Below are 23,973 nucleotides of genomic sequence, written 5' to 3'. Positions count from 1 at the left end.
AACAAACTCTCCATAACAGTTCTTTAAATAACTGTCTGTAACTCAAAGTTCCTTAAGTTGAAAACACTATTGGCTGAGATCACAAAAATTGCACTTGTAGGTTAATCAACTACAGATTAGTAAACACGAGGAATTCTGCAGATGCTGGAAATTCAAGCAACACACATCAAAGTTGCTGGTGAACGCATCAGGCCAGGCAGCATCTCTAGGAAGAGGTACAGTCGACGTTTTGGGCCGAGACCCTTTGTCAGAACGAAGGGTCTCGGCCTGAGACTACAGATTAGTACTGGTTTTACTTAATTTTAGATCTTAGCTACAGATCTGTACCACAGGTTCGAACTATACCAGATTACAGAATGCCAGATTAGCGAGTTTCTGGCTGAATAGTAAGATATAGTAAGATATTGGAAGAAAGAATATGTGAACATTGGAGAGCGTTCAAAGGAGGTTTGCAAAAATGATTCTGGGGTTGAAAGGCTTGCCCTATGAGGAGTGTTTGACTACTCGGGGCCTCTACTCACTGGAGTTCAGAAGAATGAGGGGTGACCTCAATGAAACCTATCGAATGTTGAAAGGCCTCGATAGAGTGGGCAGGGAGAGGCTGTTTCCTATAGTGGGAGAGTCTAAGACCAGAGGACACAACCACTTTTAGAACGGAGACGAGGAGGAATTTCTTTAGCCAGTGAGTGGTGAATATATGGAATTCATTGCCACAGGTGGCAATGTGATAGGTATGTTTAAGGCAGAAGTCGATAGTTTCTTGATTCAGGGCATGTAGGGATACGGGGAGAAGACAGGAGATTGGGGCTGAGAGCAAAATTGGATCAGCCATGATGAAATGGCAGAGTAGACTCAATGGGCCAAGTGGCCTAATTCTACTCCTTTATCTTATGGTCTATTCTCAAGTGGATAAGAATGATTCCACATAAATGAAGATATGTATTTTCTTTTCTCAGAATTTTGAATTAGATCATCTTACTTACTTACCACTGTTGCCCTCAAATAGGTCGATGCAAAATATGTTTTAGTATTTGTACTGGTATGTATCATTTTAGTCACCAGTTTTCTCTTGTCATTAACAGTATTCATATAGGATGAGGTCTATTGTCAAACAGTTGTCTGGCAGAGTCTGAAAGAGTCAGTGCCAGGAGGTGCTGGTCTTTTGTCTTACCTCACAAGAGCCCTGTGGACCTCTATCTGCAGGGCTGGAGATAACTTGAGGTAGATCATTGTCCATGTGGATGCACATAACTGAGGCTGTCCTCAAACATTGTGGCCTGATGAATGCTGAATGAAGTTCTCAGGCTGTATTTACTGTGGAATGTTATGTCCCTGCTTGAGAAAGGCGCCAATTATGACAATGATAAGTGCTGATTATTTTCATTGAATGGTTGTGTCCTAGGGATTTAACTGGTTGCAGATCATTCAAGGGATCATGTCAAGTGTTGATATTGAAGTCCATCCCGAAGAAGAAGTTGTGGTCTATGCCATCGAATATCTTCAGAAACTTAAGCATATTCTCCCCAAATATTCCAAAAGGTAAAACCATCAGAGTTTTAAATTTGTTTTGTGCTACATTGCTCACTTTTATTTTTGAGTAGGTGAGATCAACAGTTTCTCTGGTTCTCTCAGTATTACCAAAATGGTCCTGATGAGAAGAAGGCGATTCAAAATGGTGCACATTCCTTCTCCAGCAAAGAAAGAAAAACATTTATTAAGGAGCACGGTATTTTCAGAACGAGTTGGCTGAACAAGTTGTAGTTAGGAAACAGTATGTTCTTGTCAAAGGTAATGCAACTTACTCTTCAAAATCATCTGATTTCCATTTGGAGTTGGATATGATGTCCATCTGATGACCAAGGCAGCTTCACCAGAACTCCAGCATTGTCTATTCCACCAGAATTTACAGGGATAGCAGAAGGGAATCTCATTCGTACTAAGGAGGCCGGGAGAAGAGAAGGCTTTACGTTCCTTTGTTATAGTGTCGTAGAGTACTACAATGTAGAAACAAGCCCTTCGCACCATCCGGTCCATACTGAGGTATAATTCTGCTTAATCCCATCGACCTGTGCTTCCATACCCCTCCCATCCATGTACTTATCCAAGTTCCTCCTAAATGCTGAAATTGAACCTGCATCCATTACATCAACTGACAGCTCAATATGCACTCTCACTGTCCTCTGAGTGAAAAGGTTCCTCCTCATGTTCCACTTAAACATTTCACCTTTCACACTTAACCCATGACCTCTACCTCTAGTCTCAGTGCAAAAAGCCTGCTTGCATTTACTCCTATCTATACCCATCAAAACACTGGTACCTCGCACCTACTTTGGTAGCTGACCAACACGAGATCCAGATTAGCTTATTGTCACATACTGTACATCCAAGGTGCAATGAAATTCCTTCATCGTGTGAAGCTCATGGAGTTCAATAATTCAAAGTAAATTTATTATTAAAGTACGTATATGTCACCGCCTGCAACCCTGAGATTCATTTTTTTGTGGGCATACACAGTAAATGTAAACAAAATTATAGCAATGAAGAACTATACACAACAAAGACAAACAATTAATGTGCTAAAGACAACAAATTGTGCAAATGCAAAAAAGAAAAAATAAAATAATAACAATAAATACATAAATAATAAATATTGAGAACATAAGTTCTAGAGTCCTTAAAAGTGAGCTCTTTGGTTGTAGAACCACATACTCAAAAAAATTATGCGACACACACAAAATGCTGGAGGAACCCTGCAGGTTAGGCAGCGTTTATGGAAAAGAGTATACAGCTGATGTTTCGGACTGAGACCCTTTTTCAGGACTGGAAAGGAAGGAGAGAAGGGGAGACTTGAAGAAGGGTCTTTACCATAGACGCTGCCTGAGCTGCTGAGTTCCTCCAGCATTTTGTGTGTGTTCCATTTGCTGTGGAATCAGTTCAGTGTTGATGTGAGTGAAGTTTTTCACTCTGGGTCTGAAGGGTAATAACCATTCTTGAACCTGGTGGTGTGGGACCTGAGGCTCCTATAGCTCCTTTCTGAAGGCAGCAGCAGGAAGTGAGCATGGCCTGGATGATGTGGGCTGAAATCCTTTGTTACACCCACAAAATAAATGGCATTTAATTTTGTTCAGTGATTTAAATTTATTAGAAATATGTCTGGATTCATCAGGTAATAATTTACTTTTGTAACTTCAATATTCAAGTACAACTTGGAAATTAAAAACAATAGTTTTGGCGTTTGTCTTTTTTTAACCACATTCCCAATTTCTTACTACATCCGCAATCCCAGAATTTGAGAACGAAGTTTTGTTGGATTGCTTTGTCTTGCAGGTACAGAAAACAATGGGAAGAACTGCATTGCTATTTCAGCTAAGTCTGAAATTCAGGAGCTGTACCCCCAGTGTTTGTAAGGTTACTGACACAGAAGGAAATTTCCCTTTCTTTTCCCAAACTGATTGTTATGTGGAATAGTTAATACCATTTGGTTTGACATTAATCTATGTAGATACAGCAATTATTGTTATAATATTTTACATACAAATTAATGAACAAGAAAAGACTGCTTATTTCCAAGCAGGCCAGCTGATTTTAACCAAATATTTCATCCTTACATTTAGTATTTTAACAGACCAGCAAAGAAACAAAGAGAAACAATAAGGAAGGAATACTCTGGAAAATTCTCCCTCAACTCTTTTGGGCAATCAAAACCTGTCTAGCAAATAAAGTCAATGAAAATACATCCTTAAGAAACTCAAAACCTACAAGCATCAACTCACCCAGAAGCTTGAAGAATGGATATCTCCAATCATTTCAGTACTGGAATTCAGGAAAAACTCAGCTAATCAAGCAGCCCTTGTGGAGAGAGAAACCAGTTAACATTTTGAGCTGACTTTCTTTCCATGGACGCTCCTTGATTGGCCGAGATCTTCCAGCATCCCCATTTATGTTTTGAACTCCTTCACAAATCAGCACAGCTTCGCTTTTCCAAGGCCCAACTTACACAGCACATAGAGCTCCGCAGCATTAAAACAGGCTGTCTAGCCCATGGTGTCTGTGATGGTCATGATGCCAATCCACTGTAATCTCATTTACCTGCACATAGCTCCATTCCCTGCACATTCAATGTCTGCTTAAAACTTCTTATAAGATTCCAACAGTTCCCCTATCAATACACATACCCAGGGATCTATCATTCTCCATTTTAAAAAATAAGTGCCATGTAAACCTTCTTTCAACTTTCTCCCTATCACTGGAAAACTATGCCTTCCAGTATTTGACATTTTCATCCTGGGGAAAAAGGACTCTAATCAGCTACCCTGCTAGACCCCGCATAACCATATATACTTCGATCAGGTTGCCTCTCAGCCTCCACGACTCCAGAGAAAACTATGCAAGTTTGCTCAACCTTTCCAAGTAGCTAATACTTTCTAATCCAGATGACTTCATGATGAACTTCTTCTGCACCCTCTCCAGATCCTCCACATCCTTCCTAAAATGCAGCAACCAGAATTGCACACAACACTCCAAATGTAGCTTGACCAAAATTTTATACAGCTACAACAAGACTTCCTGCCCTTTCTACTCAACAGCCTGACCAATGAAGACAAGCATGCCATTTTCATTCTTTACTCCCATTCTAACTCTATTACCACTTTCAAGGAGCTATGGGCTTGCACCTTAAGGTCCTTCTTCACCTTTCTTCACAAAACTCCACAAGGTTCCCGCAGGGTCTTTCTTCCACTCATCTGTGATATTTATCAGGAGCCTTGCATACACAGGGCCTCTGACATTGTCAAGAATCCCATCCATCCCACAACTTACCATCAGGTAGGAAGATCAATAGCATTAGGACAATGACTGTTAGGATAAGAAACACCTTCTTCCCCCAGGCCACGAGACTGCTGAACTCCCTGCCAGGTCTCATCAATTATAAATCACCAGTAGCGTTATACTCTTTACCTTTTAACTTGAATTGTAATTGCACCCTTATGCTAAGTGTCTATTTACTGGAATATATTTTATTGTTTGGTAGCTTATTTGTGGTATTATTACTTTATGTGTTGTGCGTGCGTTATCTGTACCTTGGTCCAGAGGAGTGTTGTTCCGTTTGGTGGCATGCAAGTGTACAGTTGAATGATGATAAACTGGAACTTGAACTCGATGCTTGGAAAAAGGTGAATGGAGAGGCATTTCACCAGTTTCAATGCCTTTTCTGTGGTAGACTTCTATGAAGCAGAAAAAGGTCGAATTCTCATGACTTCTCGTGACTTTAACTCTATGAAGATAACAAACAACGTAATGCTAAACTGAACTAGAACTGGGCTGAACTGAATACGCCTGGACTCTTTTGATTTTATTTTATGTTCTATGCTTTTTGCTTGTTTTTTTTTGTGTGGTCTGCACGATTTGCTTTGTTTGTGCATGGGGGGGGGGGTTGGAGGTTGATGTTTTTCTTTGAACGGGTTCCAAGGTTTTCTTTGTTTCGTGGCCGTCTATGGGGAAGATGAATCTCAGGGTTGTATATGGCATACATACTTTGAAAATAAATGTACTTTGAACTTTTGAATCTTTGAATGTTTTCAGCACTCTTCAGAACTACTTGGTCTGGCGGCTGGTTGTAGATCATGTTACAAACTTGAGCAGGCGATTTAAGGATGCCCAAACAAACTACGTGAAGGTATTGAATCTTTCAAGATCTTCATTTGGCACTTGCTTTACCGTTATTCCTTGTCAGTGTGGCATTCATTATCATATTTATATTTCATTCTGGATCTTTTTTGCAGAAGATAAAAATATGTGTCCTGTACATGAACTTTTGAGTCCATGCTCTGCCTCCAAAATGCAATGGTTCATGGTTGAAGCATCTGTGCTTAAATTGTACCATATACCCACCATTGTCTACCCCACCAGAGTTAGTCGGAGCAGTGGAAAGGAAGTACTTACACAGAATAGGAGAATTGGCAAAGAAATGGCAGCTGGAATATGGTGTCGGGAAGTGTATGGTCATGCACTTTGGTAGAAGAAATGAAAGGGTTGACTATTTTCTAAATGGAGAGAAAATACAAAAAACTGTGGCGCAAAGAGATTTGGGAGTCCTTAAAGGTTAATTTGCAGGTCGAGTCAGTGGTGAGGAAGGTAAATGCAATGTTAGCATTCATTTCAAGAGGACTAAAATATAAAAGCAAGGCTGTAATGTTGAGACTTTATAAAGCACCGGTGAGGCCTCACTTGGAGTATTGTGTGAAGTTTTTGGCCCTTTATCTTAGAAAGGATGAGCTGAAACTGGAGAGGGTTCAAATGAAACTCATGAAAATTATTCCAGGATAAAATGGCTTGTCATATGAAAAGCGTTTGATGGCTCTGGGCCTGTGTTCACTGGAATTTAGAAGAATAATTGGTGACCTAATTGAAGCCCATCAAATGGTGAAAGACGTTGATAGAATGGATGTGGAAAGGATGTTTCCTATGGTTGGAATGTCTAAGACCAGAGAGGGCAGCCTCAGAGTAGAGGGGCATCCCTTTAGAACAGAGATGAGGAGGGATTTCTTTAACCAGAGAGTTGAATTCATTGCCACAGGCAGCTCTGAGGCCAAGTCTTTATGTATATTTAAGGCAGAGGTTGATAGGTTCTTGATTGGACAGGGCATTAAGGGACAGAGAAGAAGGCAGGAGATTGGGGCTGAGGAAAATGGATCAGCCATGATGAAATGGAGTAACAGACTCAATGGGCCAAGTGGCCTAATTCTGCTCCTATATCTTAAGGTCTTATGACCTTCATCCTTGCACAGCCAGGCTCCAACATTATCCCATGTTGCTTTGGCTTCCTTCACCAAAGGAGTTCATTTCTATCCACTCTATGGCATCCTTTAATCATCATAAGCAACTTGACTAGATCAACTCTTAATTTTTTTATAGCTGAGGAAGTAAAAATCCACCTATGTACTTAGTTTGATGGTTTGATGTTTTTCTTTGAAGTGGTTGGTTCCGTGGTTCTTTGTTTCTTGGCTGTCTGTGGGGAAGACAAATTTAGAGTTATGTGCTGCATACATACTTGATAACAGATGTACTTTGACGTATTGAATCCTAATCTCAGATATTTTGCATTACCTGCAACCTTATTTCAGATCTCCACCGTTAACTCCACTGACATTTCTGCATTGGTTCTTCTCCAGAGTTACTCCTTGTTTTCTCAGTGTCCAATTATCAGCCCCTTTTAGAGATTTAATCCTTCTGGTCCCCTTCTCTATCACAGACCCTCCATTTCATCTCTACTCAGAAGTTATGTTCTGCAGAAGGTTATCAAGTGAAAAGGTTTTCTGATTTTTTTACTCACCCATGCTGCCAGCTCTGTTGAGCATTCCGAGTATCTTCTATTTGTTGTCATTTAAATAAATAATTTACTTTACTGTTCTTTCCACATTATAATTCATCTCCCTCTTTTTACTAATTCATTTTACCTTTGCTAGCTCGAATGTCTTCCTCACAATGTATTTTCTCACCTGTTTTCAGAAGCAAACTTGGATGAAATACATTTGGTCCCCTCGTAAATTATTTGTGCTGGTTGTAAGTGATAATCCCTGAAATACCTCACTATTTATAGTTTTCCAACTTGAAAAGAACCCACTTATCCCCAATTTTGTTTTCCACTTGTTAGCTCATGCCCTCATCTTAGTTAATGTGTTATCGTCAACCCCCCGCATTGTAGTTAAAGCGTTATCTTCAACCCACACCCATCTTATTTAACGCATTACCCTCAACCCCCACCCCATCCTAGTTAATGTGTTGCCCTCAACTCCCCATCCTAGTTAATATATTACCTTCAACCCCATCCCAGTTAGTGCATTACCAAACCCCCAACCTACTTAATGTGCTACTGTAAACCCCCACCCCATCCTAGTTAATGTGTTACCCTCAACTCCCCATCCTAGTTAATGCATTACCTTCAACCTCCATCCTAGTTAATGCATTACCAGCCTTCCCAACCTAGTTAATGTGCTACCGTCAACCCATGATTCCTAAAATTCTGATTAGAAGATGCAAATGCATTTCTTCATTGTTTAAAGAAGCACACTTGGAAATGCCACCAGAAAATGAAAGAAAATTGTGAGCAAGATATAAAAAGCGATCAAAACTGAAGAAGGGAGAAACCTACAGAAGAGGAAGATGGGTAACCTGACAAGAACACAAGGAAATAGAAATAGGCCATCAGGCCCTTCAGACCTGCATCACCATTTAAAATGAGCGTGGCTGACCTATTCTGGCTTTAACTTCTTGTCTATGCCATTTCTAGATACCCCTGTATTCCTTGATCTATCAAATATTCATTCACCTCTACTTTAAATGCAGAACTTTTCAGCTTCCCCACCCACCAAGATAGAGAATTCTAGAAATTCACTGGTCACTGTTAGAAGGAATTTCTGTGTGCCTTAGTTTTAAATCACAAGATATGGATCTTGTGGTTATCTCCCCTTGTCTAAGACTCTCACTTATGAAAATACCCCACAACCTCCCCTGTCAAGCCCCCTTCGGATCTTACATCTTTGAATAAAGAAGCCCTCATCTTCTAAACTCCAAGGAGCATGGTCACACAGTATTTAACCCCTTTTAGTCCCAGGAATTAGCCTGGTGACTTCCTTTGTATGGAGATCTGTTTGCAGCATCTTAAGTGCTGTACAATTGGAACACCTTCCTATGTTTAGCTTCAAACCTTTGGCATGAAGTCAAAATTCTGTTTGCTTTTGTAACTCTTTGTTGGACTGCCTACTAACCTTTAATGGTTCATGGCCTGGGATACCTAGATCCCACTGTGCTTCACTCACCTGCAGTCTCTTTCCATTTTTATAATAATCTGATTTTTGATTTCTCTTGACCAAAGTGCATCCCTTTACATTTCCCCATATTAAACTCCATTTACTAGTCTATCGATATAATCTTGTGCAATCACAATTTACTCATCACAACGTGCGTTTCCACTTATTTTTGTATCGTCGGAAAAATCGCAAAACATACACACTGTTCCTTCCTCCAAGAATCAATATAACGATGAAAGAAACCGTGTGATCTATAGAAACCAGAAAAACCAGAGGCGGAGGGGTGAGGTTGGTTTGGTAACAAAATAGTGTTGAAAAACAAGCCGACATTGCAGAAAGGGAGAATTTTCCTTTCAGACTTTTATCAACGTTCAAAGTAAATCTTATTATCAGGGTACATCTATGTCACCACATTCAACCCTGGAGTTCATTTGCCTGCAGGCATGCTTAGCAAACTTATAGAATAGTAATTATAACAGGATCAGTGAAAGATCAACCAGAGTGCAGAAGACAACAAACTGTGCAAATGCAAATATAAATAAATAGCAATAAATAATGAGAACATGCGATGACAAAATAAAGAGTCCTTAAAGTGAGATCATTGGTTGTGGGAACGTCTCAATGGATGGGCAACAGAGTATGGTTATCCTCGTTAGTTGAAGAGCCTGATTGTGTGGGGTGGTAACTGTTCTTGAACCTTGTGGTGTGAGTCCTGTTCCTACCTCACAACCATCAGTAAGCCAATTCGCAAGAGAATAACCAACAACCAGGCTCAAGAATATTTATTCACAGTAAAAGAAATTTAAAACTAAGAATTGCGTATCACTCCCTTACAAAAGTGGCATCCTGTTATTCCTCAGCTATTTATAATAATTAGAGCATTTTCCTAAGTGCAAAATGAGGTCCTAGTTTTAATCCTTGAGACTGTTTAATTTATAAATGTAATTTATTAATATTTAATGCTAATCTCTTCCCCTCCCTGTACTGTATTAATTCTGCAAAATAAGCAGAGGTCATATAATTATTAAATATGTATTTTTTTTCATTCTATCTTTCACTATCTTTCATCAAAGGATTTATTTGCCTGTTCAGCAGCTTTCCTCTATCCACAGATTAGTTAATTGAAATGTATGTGTGCTCTGTTCAGGCATACATCTTTAAATAATTGGATTTCTCAGTCCACCCATATGATTTTTGGAGTTAGTCAAAGTGCAGAATATGGTTGAATACAAGAGACGGAGAAAATGGATTTTTAGTTCAGCTGTTGCTCCCACCCAGTATAATCTCACTTCCACATCGTCAGCGTGGAGTTGCAGAAACATAGTAGTACGTAGACGATACTTGTGCTAAGCACCTCATAACTGTCACAAAAATTGCTGGGAGTACTCAGCAGGCCAGGCAGCATCTGCAGAAAGAGAAAAGATGACAAGATTTATCTTTAATGCTGCCTGTTCTGTGGGGTGTTTCCAGAATTTTCTACTTTCATTTCAGATTTCCATATGTCCTATAATATTTTTTCAATGCATCCTTTCCAGGACATAATATCTTTTTTCCCTCATAACCTTTGATGTAAAATATTAGCCATATAATTCGTTCCTGTTGGAGATGGACATAGTTGTTCAAGATGTAATCTACCCAGCAGATTTGTACAAATTAATCACTACTAGCACTGCCTTGGTTATACAACTTGACAAGAAATTGGCTTCATCAGTTAACATCCTGTACTGCTTCAACATGTTGAGAATTGAATTGTGCTGGACTGCTTCAGTCTAATTCAACTCTTTACTTACTGCATTTTACCATTTGTAAAGCACTTTTTCTATTCTCTTACTACATGCTGCTGCCATTAATATTCATGTTGTCATATCCCAGCTTGCTTACACATTCCATTCTGCTGTATTTTAAGTTCCCTTCTTTGATTCCATTGTCTCCTCCTAGACACCTGAAAAACTGACTAATTTGATTAGAGTCCAAGAGTATTATCTTAATTAGAGGCCATAGTCACCATCCCACTTGTAACTAACAATTCAAAGTTCAAAATAATTTTATTATCAAAGTACGTATATGTCACCATATACAACCCTAAGATTCATTGTCTTCGGGCATACTCAATAAATCCATTGAATAATAACCATAACAGAATCAATGAAAGACTGCATGCACCAACTTGGGTGTTCAACTAGAGGTCAGAAGGCAACAAACTGTGCAAATACAAAAAGAAAGAATTAATAATAATAAATAAATAAGCAATAAATATCAAGACCATGAGATGAAGAGTCCTTGAAAGTGAGTCCATTGGTTGTGAGAACATTTCAATGATGGGGCAAGTGAAGTTCCTTTCACACAAGTTGCTGGAGGAACTCAGCAGGCCAGGCAGCATCTGTGGAAAAGAGTAAACAGTTGACATTTTGGGCTGAGATTCTTCATCAGGATTGGTGAAACACTGACTGTTTACTCTTTCCCAAAGATGTTGCCTGGCCTGCTGAGTTCCTCCAGCATTTTGTGCATATTACTTTGACTTCCAGCATCTGCACATTTTCTCTTTGTTTGTGAAGTTCTTTTCAGTTGCTTCTCTTATCCATTCACGATCAACCATAAATCAGTCCCATTTTGTTTAACTGGAATGCTTTCAGGTAGAATTTTGAAAATTATACTCAACAATGGGATTTAATGGTTTCCATAGTCAAACTGTGTCATCACCAGGGCTGTAAGTATATTAGCTTTCCTGGTGATACTATTACATCACTGGCTGCCTGCTCTGTCTATGCCCCTCATAATGTTTTGCACCAATGTCATGTTGCCTCTCGCCTCCTCTGCTTCAAGGAAAATGGAGCTAACCTATCTCTCTTTTTGACTCAAGGCCTCCAATGCAGACAATATCTTTGTGACAAACACAAAAGACACTGCAGCAAATCAAGAGATTCTGCAGATGCTGGAGATCTCGAGCAACGCTCGCAAAATGCTGGAGGATCTCAGTAAGTAAGGCAGCAGCTACGAATGGGGTAAAACCAGTTGATGCCTCCAATCAAGGCCCTACAGCAGCACTCTACCATCTTGTTCTGGCTTCTGCCCCCTTCCTTTCCAGACCTGATGAAGGGTCTCAACCCAAGATGACGTCTGGTTATTCCTCTCCATAGATTCTGCCTGACTTGCTGAGTACCTCCAGCATTTTGTGTGTGTATTACTCTTTTCTGCACCTTGTCTAGCTTACTCACTGTTTATAGATGTGGGTTTTAAACAAGGGCAAATATAACAGTGCTTAATCTGTTCACCCACTGCCTTCACCACTACTTTATTATTTCCTTCAGTCATCTTGCAACCTAGTGTCACGTTAAGGGTGTACAATCAATCTATCTATGTAAGCTATTTTATGTATTTATATTTAATGTGTTTTTTATCTTTTGTGTTTTTTTCTGCTACATCGGATCTGGGTAATGATTATTTCATTCCCCTTTACATTTGTGTATAGGAAAAGACATTAAACAATCTTGAATCTTGAATTAATAAGACTGGTTCAATCTTTTAACCAGCACAGATACAATTGGCTTGATACCCTTGCATTTATTGTAAAATTTCGATGATCAGACTTTTATTAATTATCTGCTGTGAAGGAAGGTGTTGTAATTAATGCTGTTAAAAGGCATTTAGTTATTAGCTGCTGAGCAACATTCTGTTTGGGTTTTGCCAAAACCATGCTGCCTCTGGCCTTGTGGGTTCTGTCCAGCAAGAAGTGGTTACAGACTGGTAAATTACTGAAGTATTCATGAAAAGGATACACTTGCCCAAAAGAAATCTTTCTGCTATATTTACTACCTGATAATGCTATACATGGTGCTTTTTATATACTCAATATATACTCTTGTAAAATAATGGCATGATAGTGTAGTGGTTAGCACAACACTTTACAGTATAGGCGACCCAGATTCAATTCCTGCCGCTGTCTGTAAGGGGTTTGTACGTTCTCCCCATGACTGTATGAGTTTCCTCTGGGTGCTCCAGTTTCCTCCCACAATCCATAAACGTACCAGTTCATAGGTTCATTGGTTACTGTAAATTGTCTCATGATTAGGCTTGGGCTAAGTCAGGGATTGCTGGGCAGCGAGATTCGAAGGGCCGGAAGGGTCTATTCCACGCTGTATCTCAATAAGTAAATAAAAATCCCTCAGCGTTATAACTTATTAAACAACACAAGCCCCCAGAGGAAAGTGAGTTGCTTATTTCTTTGTTGAACGTATCCAATGAATAAATAATAGGATTGAGTACATCATAATATCACTATGCTGAACTTTGCTGTGATTTTAATTACTGTAACTCGATTGCCTTAGTAACACAATAAGGACTGCAGTATATCAGACAGCATCTGTGGAGTTGTAAAACATGAAAGCTGTAAATTTTTGGCTATAATCCTTTGTGAGATCAGCACAGTAAAAACTGCAGTTGGAATCTGGTACACAATCTTACCTTTCTGAGTCAGTAGGTTTTTTGTATTTTAAGAAGCTATAATTCTGAGGGATTTTACACTTGTAAAGAGGCACACTAGATTTTTAGGTACTACTTCCTCGGTCTAGATGTAAGCATGGCACCGAAGGAGCACTCTAAATCTATAGCCAAATAAATTTATGTCCATTATCACCTTGGTATTTCCACGGTCTCAGACTCCAGTATATGTTTTTGACAGCCTGTATAAGCTTTGAATGTCACCCACAGCTCAGGGAGTTTAACAAGCACATTGTTGAGAATCTGCAAACAAAAAGCAGAATGTAGCAGAGAGCTCACCTGTGAGCTGTGTGTTCCCATGCTGGCCAGATCGATTTGCTCCACCTCCAGTACTATGACCACAGCAGTTCCCCTTCAAGCTTCTGAGAAAGTCTTTTCTATTCTGTGCCCTTCCTGGTACATCTTGTCTCTATATTTAATTTTCTGCTCCAAATTTAACTCTCTTCCATCCTCTTGCTTTTCCGTTCCTGTTTCTTTCTCCATTCCATTGTTTCCTTAGGCCGCTGTTGACTTCTTGCCCTCTTATCAACAGCAAATTCTGGAAATACTCAGCAGGCCATCAAAGCCTTAGAAAGAGTAACAGAATCAACATTTCAGGTCAGAAAACTATTATCAGAACCAACCTTTCCAACCAGAAATGTTAACTTTTTTTTCTTCCCACAGATGCGGACTGACCTGCTGAGTATTTTCAACATTTTCTGCATTCATTGTAGATTTACAACATCTGCATTTTTTATTTGCTTTTCATAGTTATGTTTATTGCTTCTGCTAAGGTTTTTGTATCCACGTTTGCCATTTGGAATTACAATTTCATTTTTCATTTCTTCTCAATCTTAATTTTCAATTATCATGATGCCTTAACCATGGATAGTTTCTTGGAGTAAGTTTCAGACGCCCTTTCTCCAAATTTTCGTAACTGAATCTTATTGTAATAACCCCAAACACTGCCAAGGAACTGATGTAGCTCCCAACAGGAATATTTCACAGCTACATATGATAAACAAACTGGCATTCAGAAAGTTTGTAAGTCAAGCTTTAAAGTGGAATTCTTTCGAGTAGCAATGAGTGACTGAAGGAAAATTATATTTGGGAGCTTAACATCCAAGGTACACATTGTATCGAAAGAACATGCAGGTAGGCAGAGGGGGTGGGGTGGCTCTGTTGGTAAGAAAATGAAATCAAATCCTTAGAAAGAGGTGACGTAGGATTGGAAGGTATATAATCCTTGTGAGTAGAGCTCAGAAACTGCAAGGGTAAAAAAACCTTGAAAGGAGTTATTTACAGGCCCCCAAACAGTAGCAAAGATGAGGGCTACAAATTACAAAAAGGGATAGAAAAATGCATGCCAAAAGGGCAATAATGCTATAGTCATGGGGGATTTCAATATGCAGGCAGATTGGAAAAATTAGGTTGGTTCTGGATTCCAGGAGGAGGTATTTCTGGAGTGCCTATGAGATGGCTTTTCAAAGCAGCTCGTGGTTGAGCCTGCGAGAGGATCAGCTATTCTGGATTGAGTGTTGCGCAATGAACCAGAATTGATTAGAGAGCTTAAGGTAAAAGAAATCTTAGGGGAGGTAATCATGATATAATCGAATTCACCCAGAAATTTGAGAAGGTGAAGCTAAAGTCAGATGTATCAGTATTATGGTGGAGTAAAGGGATGAGAGGGGAGATGGCCGGAATTGATTGGAAAAGGGCACTGGCAATGATGATGGCAGAGCAGAAAAAGCTGTAACTTCTGGAAGCAATTTGGACAGCACAGGATAGAAACATCCCAAAGAAGAAGTAGTATTCTAAGGACAGGATGACACAACCATGTCTAACAAGGAAGACAAAGCCAAAGAGAGAGCACATATCAGAGTAAAAGTTACTGGCAAATTTGAAGATTTGGAGGGTTTCAACAACCAACAGAAGGCAACTAAAACTGTCATTAAAAAGGAAAGCATGTAATATGAAGGTAAGCTAGCCAAAATTATCATAGAGGATACCAAAAGTTTCTTTGGATATATAAAGAGTAAAAGAGGTGAGGGTAGACTGCTGAAAATAATGCTGAAGAGGTAGCAATGGGGGACAAGGAAAAGATGGACAAACTGAATAAGTATTTTGCATTAGTCTTCATTGTGGAAGACACTAGCAGTATGCTGGAAGTTCAAGAGTGTCAAGAAGCAGAAGTTACCATTACTACAGAGAAGGGGCTTGGAAAACTTAAAGTTCTGAAGGTAGATAAATCACATGGATCAGATGATCTACACCCCACAGTTCTAAAAGAGGTGGCTGAAGAGATTACAGAGGCATTAGTAATGTTTCAAGAATCAATGTATTCTGGCATGGTTCCAGAGGAGTGGAGAATTGCAAATGTCACTCCACTCTTCAAGAAGGGAGAGAGGCAGAAGAAAGGAAATTGCAGGCCAGTTAGTCTGACCTCAGTGCTTGGGAAGATGTTGAAGTCAATTGTTAGGGATGCGGTTTGGGGTACTTGGGGGCATATGATGAAGTATGCTGGAGTCAACATGGTTTCTTTAAGGGAAAATCTTAACTGACATATCTGTTGGAATTCTTTGAAGCAATAACAAGCAAGCTAACAAAGGAGAATTGTGGATGTTGTGTACTTGGATGTTTAGAAGGCCCTTGACAAAGTGCAGCACATAAGGCTGCTTAACAAGTGGTATTATAGGAGAGATACTAGCATGGATCAACTGATTGGCAGGAGGCAAAGAGTGGGAATAAACTGAGTTTTTTAATTGACTGTCGGTGTCTAATGGGGTTCCACAAGGGTCTGTTTTGGGACTGCTTCATTTTCTGTTTTATTCAATGACTGGATGACGGAATTGATGACTTTGTAGCAAAACTTGTGGATGATACAAAGAGAGGTTGAGGAGCAATTAGTGTTAAGGAAGGAGGGAGGCTGCAGAAGGAGTTAGAGAGATTAGGAGAATGGGCAAAGAAATGGCAGATGGAATGCAGTGCCGGGAAGTGTATGGTCATGCACTTTGGTAGACGAAATTAAAGCAATTTCTAATTGGAGAGAACATTCAAAAATCTGAGGTACAAAGGGATTTGGGAGTCCTTGTGCATGATTCCCAAAAGGTGTATTTGCAAGTTGAGTCAGTGGTGAGGAAGACAAATGCAATGTTAACATTCACTTCGAGAGGACTAAAATAGCAAAGCAAGGATCTAATGTTGAGGCTTTATAAGGTACTGGTGACATCTCACTTGTTGCACTGTGAGAAGTTTTGACCCCTTATCTAAGAAAGAACGTGCTGACATTGGAAGGGGTTCAGGGGAAGTTCACAAGAATGAATCCAGGAATGAAAGGGTTACCATATGAGGACCAATTGATGGTTCTGGAGCTGTATTCACTAGAGTTCAGAAGAATAAGGGGTGACCTCATTAAAACTTATTGAATGTTGAAAAGCCTCAATAGAGTGGATGTGGAGAGGATGCTTCCTATGGCGGGGTAGTCTACGACCAGAGGACACAGCCTCAGAATAGAGGGACATCCATTTAGAACAGAGGTGAGGAGGAATTTCTTCAGCCAGAGAGTGGTGAATCTGTGGAATTCTATGTCCTAGGTGGGTGTAGAGACCAATTCAGTGGGTGTATTTAAGATAGAGGTTGATAGATTCTTGACTAGTCAGAGCATGAACGGTTACAGGGAGAAGGCAGGAGATGGGGCTGAGGGGGAAGTAGATCAGCCATGATGGATTGACGGAGCAAACTCGATGGGCCAAATGGCCTAATTCTGCTCCTTTATATTATAATCATATGGTCTTTAATTCTGACCTAAACATTGCTTCTTTAAGACCTCATCTATAAATAGTCTCTGACAGTGCTGCCATCTCCTAGTATTTTATTGAAATGAGCTCCGAATAATATTTGTAAAGGATCTAAGCTCATAATATTCTGAAGTCTGAAATCACTTCAGCATCTTACATGCACAGGGATGGCATTTACATTTCATATTGTTGGTATAATTTTACTGGTCACTGTAAGTAAGTTAGATAAGATTGACTTAATGCTTTGTGTTTATAAATTTATGCGGTAACTTATTACATTCAACAATTTATAATTACAGTGATCATTTTTTAGGAATACAACAGTTATATTCTTTTTAATTAACGTTAATTACCACAGGCATTGTATGGTACCACCGTGGAAGATGCTCGTTGGCGAGAATGTGCCAGGTACACCAACTTCAACATGAGGAATGCAGTGGGAGCTCTCTATGTCAGGGAGGCATTTAATGGTGACAGTAAGAAAATGGTACGTAGCAAGTTGAGCATTGCCTGCAAATCTAATGTAGACCCGTGGGGAAGAAGTTCTTCAGTTCAGTACCAGTAAAAAGAAACTCATCATACTGCCCATTCTTGATGGCCATTAGTTGAGGAAGATGTGTGGTTAAGAAACTGGAAATAACTCCGGCACTTTTTCAAATAGTGTTGAGATAGAACCATGGAGAAAAACAGCAGAGAAACAGAACCTTCAGTAACCATGTCCACACTCACCATTAGGTATCCAGCTGTATTATTCCAATATCCTAGTAGTCAGCCCATAACCATGATGTTTCAAGTGCTCATACAAAGGGTTAACCTAAGGCTATTGCAGCGCCAGCAACCTAGATTCAATTCCATTGCTGTCTGTAAGGAGTTTGCACGTCCTCCTCCGTGATCATGTAGGTTTCCTCTGGGTGCTCTGGTTTCCTCCCACATTCCAAAGACATAAGGGTTAGAGGGTTAATTGGTCACTTGGGTGTCATTCCTGAAAAAGTTAAAAAAAATATTCACTGTCCACTGTCATCTGGCACTTCTGCTATGGCCAAAGACGATTTGAAAATTTCTCTGAGCCCCCACAATTTTCTCCTTTGCATCACAGGATACATTCCATCATGCCTTGGACACTTATCCTACTAAGGCATTTATAACATTCCTCCAAAATAAACAGGGCCTCCATATAGGACAGAAACAGAAAGTTAATACTTCAGATTGAAGCCTCCGTGTGAGCAACTATCTAAAAGTTACCATCGACCACAACTGCAGCACTCCCTCAGAGCTGCTGTGGTAGGTCGTTCTGAATTTTGCGCTCAAAGTGAATGCTCAACCCACATCATTCTGACCCAGGGATAAGTGAGCTCCCAAATCAGCCTCGGTTGACAACTAAACAGCTTATTCATTTGATGAGTATTATGCCACAGATCGTGTTGCTCTTTATTCGCATTGTTTACTGAACAAATTACTCTTCCTCAGGTAAAGGATTTAATTGATAAAATCAGAGAAGTGTTTATTGAAACACTGGATGAGCTGGAATGGATGGATCCAGCTTCCAAGCAGAAGGCACAAGAGAAGGTCAGTGTTTGTAAATTATAGCTTCAATTTCCCACAAAGAAAACTCGTGACTATTGGGTGCATGGTATAAATTTAGAAGAATTTTCCATTCACTGAAATAGAGAATAGATTTGTGTTGGTTGCAGAGCGATGGTACCTCAAGGATTTCAATTCATTTGACATTATTCATAGCAGAACAAAACATAATCCTGAGGCCAGTGTCATGGAGTTTTTAACAACTGTACAAAAGAATATGTTGAATTGTCGGGTGAACACTAGTTTTTGTTGGTCTACAGATCGTGGTCTCCCTTTAGGGGCTCTGCAATTGCTTGCTTGGAGGGTGGTGGGTGCTGATGCTTCCTGCTGGAACAAGTGGGATGAGGGTGGATGCTTTACAGCTGCCTGTGCGTGGGAGTGAGGTGGGGGGCTTTGGGGTTCTAATGTTTTTCTGTCATTCATCCTTTGGGGTTTTCTTCTGTTTTGTGGATGTCTGCAAAGAGTAAGAATTTCAGGTTGTATGCTGTATACATTCTCTGATAGTAAATGGAACCATTGAATATGCTACTGTGTAGAAGTACAGTCCCAAAATAATCCCCTGTTACTTTAACCCAAGTAGGGCAGCAGTTGCAACATTTGTCTATTGAAAAGAATGGAGAAAGGTTAGCCAGGATGATCTATTTTTCTTTGATTTTTCATCACTGTACTAAAAGAAGCATCTTGGGAATTTCCTGTTCTTCAGGCAATCAAGCCTTCAGGTAGTGAGACCTTTTGTTTTCAGATGAAGTTCCCAGAGTGGATACTGCCTCAGCTAATGGCTACCCTGCAGCTGTCGTACTCGAGAAGAGGTGCGCTATCAGAACTTTGTGCTGGCTGGGTTTGAAGGGAGGGGCCAGTGATTTTCCGCCCAGTTATCGCTTAAATTTGATTTGTAGGTCAGGGCAAGTCTACAATCAAGCATACAACTAAAGGTGGAGTGTCGGGTGTCAGTCAGGTGAGACCTGGGTAGTGGGTTCAGCCGTCTTTGCCAGGACTTGGTGATCAGCAATCAGATAAGGGGCTGGTGGGGGTGAAATATTGATTCAATCCATTAAGAGGTGTAGCCAAAGTTTGTGGGCTTGAATAGTAGAGGGAGATCATGGATGTTGAAGAGAGTAGTGTCGGGCAGTAGGTCGGAGAAGACAGGTCAGAACGATTAAAGGTAAGTATTATATTCACCTTAGCATGACTCAGCCTGGTATAAAGCTCTGAAAACACGAGTGTACTGGGAATGCCAGTGTGCTCATTCCCACGGCAACAAGAACTAATTCCCCAGCAACGTTGTAAAAGAGCTTAGCCCAGGCAATAGTGCCGGAAACGGGCAGCATGGTAGCATAGTGGTCATTGCAACACTCTGCAGAGCGAGCAGTCGGAAGATCTGGGTTCAATTCCTGCCTCTGTCTGTAAGGGGTTTTGGACATTCTCTGTACGACAGCATAGATTTCGCCCAGGCTCTCTGGCTTCCTCCCACATTCCAAAAGACGGACGGGTCATGGTTAGTAAGTTGTGGGCGTGCTGCATTGGTGCCGGAAGCATGGTGACTCTTGTGGGCTTCCCCCAGCACATCGTTGGGCTGTGATGGTCATTGACACAAACGATGCCTTTCACTGTATCTTCTGATGTACACGCGACAAATAGGGTGAGCTTTGGTCAGTGTCACTTTTCAATGGTAAGTACATGTGTCATCTGGGTAGCAGTGAAATAAATATCACTTCCCAATCCGATTTTTGGCACACCACAGAATCTACCAGTCGTGTTGTCTACAGGTAGATACTGGGAATCTTGGTCCAGAATGCTGAGGGTAATTGCACAATCCCAGTCTCTGCATGGAACCATTGGAAAAATCCATTTAGGGGTATGAGGATGTGGTTGGGGAAAAATATTATCCAGGTGCTTATTTTAACCTCTCTTTATATTTGTATGCCTCCAAGGTTATGGCAATTAAAGAGCAAATTGGATATCCAGACTATATACTGGAGGAAGATAATCCCAGGTTGGATCGGGAATATGCACATGTGAGTAATTGATCCTCTGCAGAGGAATGGACCTTATGTTCTTTTGCCAGTAACTGCTCTTTAAGAAATGCAGGCATATATCATTTGACAGAGTCAGCCAGCATTGGTATTACAATGCAACTTGTTCTCTCATCAGACAACTTGTGAGTCAGGACTCTAAAGAGTCAGCAATATTGCTGGAGTCTTCTTCACTAACAGAGTCTTTATTGTCGTCATTTCTAAGCCACATACTGTGACGTCCACACCTTGTTTCCACCCCCCCCCCACCACCACCATCTTGCAAAGCTCAAGGCCTCTTGCAGCATGGGAGTGAGTTGATGCAGATGATCACAAGGCAGGTGCACAGACACAGAAGTGAGCACTACCGTTCCACTCCCCTGCTACTTCCTTCTGGTCCATGGCAGCTTGGTCTGCTGTCACACTACAATGTCACTGACTTTGCTGAGTTAGAGCTTAGAACATTGAACATTACAGCACAGTACAGACCCTTCTTTTAGCCTACTCTAAGATCAATGTAACCTTTCCCTCGTACATAGTCCTCCAATTTCTAGCTTCCATAAATTGTATAATTCTATAACAAGGCAACACTTCAGCTGCAAATCAGCTGGTGTCGCCTTCTGTATCCGGTGCTCTCGATGTGGCCTCATCTACATTGGTGAGTCCCGGCGTAGATTGGGGACCGGCTTTGCCGAGCACTTTTGCTGCATCTGCAGAAAGCAGGATTTTGAAATGATGTCACTCCTTGTCTGTACATTTCAAATCTATGCCACACATGGTGGTACGCTTCAAAGCTTGGAGAATTGGACGATGTAGCTGATCTTGCCTGAGCCGACAGCATATTCCAGCAAACAGACTAAGCTTTTCCATTGTTTGAAAGTTTATTCGGAATGACAAAACTAAGTGAATGTAAATAGTGGATTACGGTGTTACATAGGGTTTATACAATACTTCTTTCAATAAGTGGTTCAACTGATGGCATAGCTTTTTATGAACATTGTCAAAACAAAGAGATCATCGCTGTAACTGATCTAATATATCACCTTTCATAGTTCACGTATGAAAATTTTCATTCTTTATTAATCCTTTCCTTACCATGTTTTTGGCAAGATAATCATTATATGTGCAAGGATACATCAATATTAAAGGATTAAAAAATATGAACAGGTATTCCATTGCATAGCGTGATGAGCCACAGTTTATTAAGATTATAATTCAACATGAATGCAGAAAGGGTGTTTACTATTCACAACAGATTAATTTTTAATCCTGAAAAAAGTAGCAACATCTGTAACAATAATAAATTCTAAAGCAACACACACAAAATGCTGGAGGAACTCAACAAGTCAAGCAGCATCTATGGAACTGAATAAGCAGTCAACGTTTTGGGCCGAGACAATTCTCTCGACTGTTTATTCATTTCCAGGGAAGCTGCCAGACCTGCTGAGTTCCTCCCACATATTATGTGTGTAGCTGTGGATTTCCAGCATCTGCAGACTTCCTTGTGTTAACAATAAATTTTGTTCTTTTATCCAGCTAAACTTCAGTGAAACCAAATACTTTGAAAATAACCTTGAAATTTTGAAGGCCGGAGCACAGAAGGTTCTGAGGAAACTACGGGAGCAAATGGATCAAAATATGTAAGTCCCAAACAAGTGGCTATCCTTGCTTGCTGATCTCTCCAGTACCTCATTTCTCCCTCCCTCCTTCAGTCCTGAAAGTCTGGATCTCCACACACCTCCAATTCTGGCCCTTGGAGTTGCTAAATTTCTTTTGCTAAAGTAGAGACCGCCAAGAGCCTAAGATCTGAGATTTCTCCCATCAGTTCAGTAGCTCCCTTCTTTCCTCTCCTCCCTTAAGATCTACATTGAATCCTACAGCTTCGAAGCAGGCCTTTTGTCCCCACCTTGTCCGTGCTGACCTTCAAGTACCCATTAAGTCTAATCCCTGTTAACAGCACTTGATCCAAAGCCTTCTACTCTTTGGCAAATTCAACTGCTCATCCAAATATTGTGTGAGAGTCTGCCTCCACCATCTTTTCTAGTAGTGCGTTCTACACACTTTCGATCATCTGTCAAAACAGGTAAGTTCATCCAATGTAGAATTTCTCTGGGTACCCACCTTCCAGGTTTAGAGCTGGCATTGGCTTTAGTCAGAACTGTATCTTCCATTTAGCCCCTGCTAGGTGACTGAAGCTAACTCCAACTATATTATTGGCCTCTGCAGAATGCACAAAAACACAAGAAAATCGACCAAATTTGGCCCCTTAAACCATTCAATATGATTACGGTTGATCTACGCTGGCCTCACCTCCTATCCTGTGCCAGTTCCCATAATTCTCAATTCCTCAATCTTCCTCTAAAATATTTAAGTATCTCCATCTACATAATCCCTTTAATTTCCAGAGATCACTACAATACATACAAAATGCTGGAAGAACTCAGCCTTTCATTCATAATCCCTCTGGGGGTGTAGACTTCCAGAGATCACTACAATACACATAAACTGCTGGAAGAACTCAGCATTTCACTCATGAGGGCAAATTAATGGTCTGGATCTGAAACAGTAACAATCTATTTCCCTCTATAGATGCTGCCTGACCTGCTGAGTTCCTCTGGGGTTTGGTGTGTGTTGTTATACACATGTTTCGAGGATCTGAAGTCTCTCCTGATTAACTATCTTCTAACAGAATGCAATACAGCAAGTGATTGTTTTTGTGGTGTTCACCGAGCTTGGCAATTAGCTTGCAGACATTTCATCACCAGTCGAGGTGATATCATCAGTACGCAGTTGTTTGTGTTTCTCTCTGGGAGTGCTCACGTTTATATAGGCCACCGTTCGCTTGCCGCGAGGCTGATTGGCTACTGCTTCATTTGACCTTTGAAGTCTAATGGCTCTTAGGGGTTCGTAGGTGGCGTCTATTTCAATATGTTTGGAAACAACTGCGCACTGAGGATGTCACCCGACTGATGATGAAACGTCTGCAAGCTAATTGCCAAGCTCGGCAAACACCACAACATTAAACGCTTCAACCCAGGCTACCAATATTCATCACCATCCTATACAACAAGTGTTTCAGAATTACATAATCTTGTTCTAAATCTTTCATTTCATTTTTTTTTCAAAGTAATTATCCAATTCTGACACATCTGAGTTACAAACCATATGTTCATCCTGGAGAGAAATTCCCAATGGAGACTTGTGGAGGGTAACAGTTTCCCAGCTTGAATCTGTCCAGTCCTGTGAATTCAAACAAAAGCAAAACATAGTCATCAACATAAGATAATCTGCAGATGCTGG

General features: G+C 40.4%; 1 protein-coding gene across 1 annotated transcript in view; it reads left to right on the top strand.

Moving 5' to 3' along the window:
* The window catches only part of mmel1 (membrane metallo-endopeptidase-like 1), a 104,795-nt gene that overhangs the window by 55,555 nt on the left and 25,267 nt on the right, over nt 1–23,973 (top strand). Inside the window, exons 11-16 of the mRNA XM_072244823.1 lie at nt 1,403–1,539; nt 5,581–5,674; nt 17,439–17,567; nt 18,548–18,646; nt 20,593–20,676; nt 22,210–22,313. Coding sequence (XP_072100924.1) covers nt 1,403–1,539; nt 5,581–5,674; nt 17,439–17,567; nt 18,548–18,646; nt 20,593–20,676; nt 22,210–22,313 — 647 coding nt within the window. The remainder of the gene's footprint in view (nt 1–1,402; nt 1,540–5,580; nt 5,675–17,438; nt 17,568–18,547; nt 18,647–20,592; nt 20,677–22,209; nt 22,314–23,973) is intronic.

Source organism: Mobula birostris, chromosome 27 (genome assembly GCF_030028105.1).
Source record: "Mobula birostris isolate sMobBir1 chromosome 27, sMobBir1.hap1, whole genome shotgun sequence".
In the NCBI taxonomy this organism is placed as follows: domain Eukaryota; kingdom Metazoa; phylum Chordata; class Chondrichthyes; order Myliobatiformes; family Myliobatidae; genus Mobula; species Mobula birostris.
The sequence above is the reverse complement of the archived record's forward strand: the minus strand, read 5'-3'. Positions and strand labels throughout refer to the sequence as shown.